General features: G+C 48.4%; 1 protein-coding gene across 1 annotated transcript in view; it reads left to right on the forward strand.

Moving 5' to 3' along the window:
• Positions 1-6,912, forward strand: part of znf608 (zinc finger protein 608) — a 14,883-nt gene that overhangs the window by 3,126 nt on the left and 4,845 nt on the right. The window contains exons 3-6 of the mRNA XM_014034551.1: positions 382-469; positions 2,048-4,427; positions 5,151-5,568; positions 6,100-6,272. Of these exons, the coding sequence (XP_013890005.1) occupies positions 382-469; positions 2,048-4,427; positions 5,151-5,568; positions 6,100-6,272 (3,059 nt within the window). The remainder of the gene's footprint in view (positions 1-381; positions 470-2,047; positions 4,428-5,150; positions 5,569-6,099; positions 6,273-6,912) is intronic.

Genomic DNA, 6,912 nt, shown 5'->3' on the forward strand with positions numbered 1-6,912 from the left:
GATGGTTGGATGACTGATTGGATGACTGATTGGATGGTTGTATGGTTGGATGACTGATTGGATGACTGATTGGATGGTTGTATGGTTGGATGACTGATTGGATGGTTGGATGGTTGGATGGTTGGATGACTGATTGGATGGATGGATGGTTGGATGGTTGGATGACTGATTGGATGGTTGGATGGTTGTATGGTTGGATGACTGATTGGATGACTGATTGGATGGTTGTATGGTTGGATGACTGATTGGATGACTGATTGGATGGTTGTATGGTTGGATGACTGATTGGATGGTTGGATGGTCAGATTGTGTACAGTGTACAGGTCTGACCCTGTGGTTCTGGTAAACCCAGTGTTGACTCAGCTCTGGTGTTTCTCACAGGGGTTCTGGTGGTGAACGTGACCTGGAGGAAACGGACCTACGTAGGAACTCTGCTGGACTGCACCAAACACGACTGGGCTCCTCCCAGGTACCAGTATTCAGCCACACCTCTGATTCATTTAGATATGAATAGATTGTGTTTCAGTGAAACAATGCAGCTGTGGAGCTCAGAGCTGAAGACCTTCAGCCTCATGTTGGAGCTGCTGTCAGATTAAAGTTTATTTACACTCAGGATTTCATAAGGATGTAAATAATTTAGGAAAACCTATACCTCTGTTATGATTTCTGTCTGTGTTTAGTGTTTTTATGTTTTGTTTCTGTCATGTTCATGTTTCCTTCCTCCTGTCTTGCCCTTGCTCCAGCCCCACCTACTCACACCTGATCCTCATGTGTCTCCCTCAGGTGTTTGTTGTTAGTAATTGTTGTCTGTGTATTTAAACCCAGTCTTGTCACTGTGTCTTTGTCTGATCATTGTTTGTTAGTTGGTATGTCCATGTTTAGACTCTTGTTCTGCTCTAGCTTTCTGGTTCCTGATTTTTGTTATTTATCTGTTTTTGCCACCACGTTGGCTTTTTATTTAATAAATTTTGTTAAACTTTCTTGTCTTGCCTGCCTGCCTGCATTTGGGTTCACCCTGCCTCACACCCTTAACAACCTCAGATTATTTCTTTCTGTTTGTTTTGACATTAATCTGATTCTTTCTGGGATTAAACAGATTAAATAATTTGTTTCCAGTAAATCAGATTATAACAGATTATCAGATGTGTTTGTGTTGGCTCAGATCTTTTAGCCATGTCTCCAAATGTTAATAAGTTCCATCCAGTCATTGTGTTTGTGTCTCTTTTTGTTCTGTCCAATCATTCACAACATATTTTGCTAACAGACAAACACAGAGACGTTGGTTTCTGTAATAAAATTTAATTCAATTCAAATTCAGTTCAAAAATACTTTATTGATCCCAGAGGGAAATTAGGTTGACAAGTTGTTCAGGGATCCTCCGGGGTTTTGAAATGTGCTCACATCAGCAGAAGTCCTTGAAATGTCACAGAAACAAGTTTAAATAATTGTTACATTTTCCAAAAAGCAATTATCCCATCATGAGATACGATCGTCTGAAATCAGTTTCATTAAAAACCTGCTGAATTCCCTGCAGGATGTGTCCAAGGTCACCGAGCGTCCGGTGATAAAAGCTGTAATGGTTGCATTAAAGCTCCGTCACAGATCCAGCAGCGTTCCCATGGCAGCCGAAAGGTTTCTGATCAAATAACACATATTTTGGTTGGAGGAGCAGATTTAAAGTCTGCAGTGAGCTGCATCAAAAGACTTGAAGGTAGAAGAGACCAGCATGTGAATACAAACGAGTGTGTGTCAAACAATTCTGCTGCTTCTTCAGCTTTCAAATGAAAAACAGACTTTGAGAGTTTCAGGTCTGGTTTTAGAGACGACCTGAACTCCATCCAGCTTCAGATCTGTCAGGAACAGAAGCAGAAACAAGGATTTTATCTACAAACCAGTTCTGAAAGAGTTCAGAACCTGAATAATAAATAAAAAGTAAATAAAAACAGATCTTAGTTTCAACATCTGCTCCATTGTCGATCGAATGCATTAGATTGATAAATAAACAGCTTTAAAGGTCTGTCAGTAAAACCCTCTGTTGTGTCTGCAGGTTCTGTGAGTCTCCCTGCAGCGATCCGGACTTACCTGGCAGCCGTGGGCGGGGCAAACGGATGCGCCTGGCCCTGGCCGAGCGGGCCTGCATGGATCCGACCTCAGCTGCTAAACTCAGAGGTCTCTCGCACCACCGCAGTCGTGGCGGTGGCGTGGCGGGAACCGCCGCCTCCATCCACAGCAAGGGTCGGCGAGGCAGCCTGAACCTGATCAGCAGCAGCTATAGAGCCCCGCCCTCTTTCTTCACTGTGGACGAGGTGAAGGCTGCAGGCTCCGCCCTCTCCTCCGGGAAGAGGAAGAACAAACCGCCGGTGGATCTGGACCTCAGTCTCGTCTCTTCTGAAGACGTGAAAAATGGGAATGGGAAAAGGATCCGGGCGAAGTCCCGCAGCGCCCCGTCCACTCCCCTGGGCAAGTCGGACCCCTCGTTCATGGACCCTGGAGGAGGGTGTGCTTCTTCACCTCCTCCACCCATCCTCATCGACTGCCCACACCCAAACTGCACCAAACGCTACAAGCACATCAATGGCCTGCGCTACCACCAGACCCATGCCCACCTGGACGCCGAGGAGCAGAGGAAACCTGAGCTGGGACCCGGGAAGGACGGAGACAGTGAAGACCGACTGTCAGACTGTGAGGACACCAACAATGGGACCTTTGAGCTCCCAGAGAACAGCACAAACTGCTGCAAGAAAGCTGCTCCCCTCTACAAGGTGACCACCGTGGGCTCTCCTAAGAACCGGCGGTTGCTCCTCAGTACGAACCACAGCCCCACAGCCAGCTCCAAAACTAGGAGAACCTCCCTCCTGAAGGACGGTCTCCTCGATGACCTCAGCAACCTGCCCATCATTTCCAACATGACCGTGGTCTTAGAGAACTGCATGGTCCCAGACCGGAGCTCCTCGGTAGAGATGCCCAAACTGGAAGCAGAAGGACTGATCGACAAGAAGGGGGGGCCGTGTGACAAGAGCAAGAAGACTAACGGGAAAGTGGACAAGCTGTCCAAGTCCAGGACCAACCGGCCAATCGCTCCAGCTCCCGCTCCGCCAAAACTCATCGCCATCCCCAACCCGACGCAGCCCAGCAGCCTGGCCGAGGCTGTCGGCCCTCCTCAGCCCTCTCCTCTGGCAGCTGTGGGCCTCAGCAGCAAAACCCTGCCCCTGAAACCCATCAAACCAAAGCTCAGCGTCGTTGTAGAGCCCAGCCTCGTCAAAGCCACCATGGTCACCTGCAAGGAGACCCGGAGAAAAGAAAAACGGAAGCTGAAGGACAAACACAACAAAGACGCGCCAAACAGGACGCCTAACGCAGACGGTGGAGGGACGAAGACGGAGGACGGAGCTAAGATGTGTGTGAAGGACGTCTCCGGGAGTCTCCTGAAGGAGCACCTCAGTAAGCAGGACGTCTCCAACGGCTTCACCGAGAGCCAGGAGAGCAGGATGGCCAGTATCCGAGCAGAGGCCGACAAGGTCTACACTTTTACCGACAACGCCCCCAGTCCCTCTATTGGCAGCTCGGCGCGACTCGACTCTGCCGGCGGTTGTTTAGCAACAGGAGACAGCAGCAAAAACAATAGCCCCGCCTACTCCGATATCTCTGATGCCGGGGAAGATGGCGGATCTTCCGAATGTCGGTCGGACGGGCTCAGATCTAAGTCGGGCTCCTCCTCTTCCTCTGAGGTGAGTTCCAGCAGTAACCATGGTAACCCTGGTAAAACTCCTCCCACAGCTTCCACCCAGGCGTCGAAGGAGGCCCCGCCCCCGTACTACCACGGCTACGAGCCCTACTTCCTGCAGGGGTACATGCAGTCGGACCGGCAGAACAACGGCAGCGTGTCCTTCCACAAACACTCCGCTCTGGACTGCAAGGGAAAGGACAGGAAGGAAGACGTGAAAGAGGACGACAAGACCTCGTCCCACGAGTTCTCAGACCCTAAGAAGGGAGACGGTCCACCTCAGTCCCAGCTCCAGCTGGCCATGACTCAGACCCAGACCGCTCTGGCTCAGTCCCTATACTATGGACAGTACTCCAGAGGACTGTATATGGACCAGAAACTCCTGCTGGCCTCCAAATGCTGTGAGCAGACCCCCACCAAGCAGAGAGGGGCGGGGCTGAGAGATGGAGAGGCAGGGCTTTTACCCAGCACACCCCTGCTAGGTAAAGGTCCAGACTGTCCCAAACCGGTCCTTTCCTACGTGGAGATGAGTGACAGGGGAGAAAGGGGACAGAGTCTGAAGATGGTGCACAGGGACATGGTGGACCAGCACCAGGTCTCACTGAAGGACTGTGAGGACATCAAGTCCTCCTCCTCCTCCTCTTCATCCCTCCACAACCCAAACAGTCAGACAGATCTGGACTCAAATGTTTCCTTTTCCAGTGTAAGTTTCTCCCTGTGTTTGTAAGCCGCCGCCGCCGCTGATGCTGTTGTTGGTGTTTACCGTGTCCTGTAGGTGCTACCATCAAGGACCAGGTGGTTTCTGGGGTCCGACTCACTGCTCCGGTTGCATCAAATGCAAAATGTTCGTAATGTTTAGAGTTACTGGAGGAAATGTGTGTTTCCAGGTTTAAGTGTAACACAGCTTGTACAGATTCGTCCGAATGAAAGCCATGTTGGAGAGGTTGTTGTTGTTGTTGTTGTTGTTGTTGTTTTTCCTCCGATTTGCTCTAAACACTGCACTTGATCATGTGTGAGACACTGCTCTCCTCACATCTCACTGCTGAATGGCCGCCTGCTGTTGAAAGTGGTCATCCTTCATCAACATGTCAGCAGAGCCGTGATAGATGTTCTGTCCACGGTTCTGTTCAGCCACAGTGTTTCCTCTATAGTCATCCAGCAGCGGTGGGCCACGGCAGACAGAAACCAAACCAATGTTCAGATGAAAACTCACAGTTTAAACTGTTTTTCTTCTAAAAAGCACTAAAGAGACAATTTGCTAATGTTTAGATAAAACAATGTTTTAGTTGGACGATAAAAGCAAGACTGAGACACGGACCGGAGTTGAACCGACCCCAAAAATGGCTCCCACCCACCCACCACTGTTAACAGAGAATATAAAGGAAACACTGAACCAGCACCAACACTTGTCCCCATCAATGTGTAGCCCTCAGACGGCCCGGGCTGGGCTCACCGCCTCGCTCACAGCAAACACGAGGACAGCGTCCAGGAGGGCGAAGCTGACAGTGGGAAGGAGTGGGCAGCCTCCGTGGAGCCTGCAGGAGCCAGGATCACCTCAGGAGGAGCGGCAGTCGACACTAAAAAAGCCAGAGTTTATGGAATTCATGACCTCCCGCCCACCGTCAACATGGAGGATTCAGACCAGCTGGAGGACCCGGGTCCGGAACCCATGGACGGGTTGTCTGAGGGGTCCCAGAGTGGTCGGGCAGTGGTGTCTCCTCCACTCAGCCCCCAGCAGTCCTACATCCAGTACCAGCACTCCTATTCCTCCTACCTGACCATGTGTGAGGGCAGCGGGGGCTCCTACAGAGGACCGTCCCCAACCCTGGTCCACAACTACCCAGGTAGGACTCTCAGAGCCCTTCAGCATAAAATCACATTGAGATCTCTGCTGTTTGTGGAGTATCTGATGTGTAAATATCGTGTAAATACATAAATTAAAGTTCACCTCTTGATTTGCTTTTATCAATAAATGTTTAACTTCACTTAATTCAGACTAAACATGAAAGTGAAATCTGCATTTAATTACTGAAAGAAACCTCCTGTTGTTAAATGGGGAGGAGGGTCTCTGTGTCCAGTTTCCCCCCTCTTACAATGCTGTTATTGGGAGTTGGACTCAGCCCTTTGTGAGCAATAGAGATAATCAGATCACCATCAATCCGTCATTGGCCTGATGGTCCTATTTTACATGTGGACAAACAGTGTTGATTGTTATCATTAAACCTGTTTGTCCACATGTGTCTTTATGGTTATAAATAAATACAAAGCCAGTATAATCCAAAACCTAATAGAAGTTTAAATTAATTTAGTTTCTGTGTGTTATAGCATCAGTGAATTTATTCTTCTTTACTTGTGTTGTGTCTGTTGTTTTGCAGGTTTCCACTATCCTCTGTACGGAAAGACAGCTGGCAGGGAGGAGTCAGAGGTGAGTCCAGCCAGCAGAGTAGAGGTAGTCAGCAGCAAACTGATCAGCGAATCATCGTCCTCATCCTCCGGCATACAGCTGCTGCAGCATCCGAGCCATCAGTACCGTGGAAAATCTCCTGTTGTAAGAGAAGACCCCAGCTCCTTTGATGTTTACATGATTGATCTGATGATTGTATGCCTGATACAATGATTGTAGGACCGATCTGATGATTGACAGATCTGATGATAGTATGCCTGATCTGAGTTTGTATGCCTGATCTGAGTTTGTATGCTTGATCTGATGATAGTATGACTGATCTGATGATTGTATGACTGATCTGATGATTGACTGATCTGATGATTGACTGATCTGATGACAGCATGACTGATCTGATGATTGAATGATCTGATGAGTGTATGACTGATCTGATGGTTGTATGGCTGATCTTATGATTGTTGGACTGATCCAATGATTATTTGACTGATCTGATCATTGTAAGACTGATCCCATGATTGTCTGACTGATCCGATGATTGTTTGACTGATCTGATGATTGTTTGACTGATCCCATGATTGTATGACTGATCTGATGATTGTATGACTGATCCAATGATTGTCTGACTGATCTGATGATTGTATGACTGATCCAATGATTGTCTGACTGATCCGATGATTGTATGACTGATCTGATGATTGTATGACTGATCTGATGATTGTATGACTGATCTGATGATTGTATGACTGATCTGATGATTGTATGACTGATCCCATGATGGTATGAC

The sequence above is a fragment of the Austrofundulus limnaeus genome, unplaced genomic scaffold, assembly GCF_001266775.1.
Source record: "Austrofundulus limnaeus strain Quisiro unplaced genomic scaffold, Austrofundulus_limnaeus-1.0 Scaffold2165, whole genome shotgun sequence".
NCBI classification, from domain to species: Eukaryota; Metazoa; Chordata; class Actinopteri; order Cyprinodontiformes; family Rivulidae; genus Austrofundulus; species Austrofundulus limnaeus.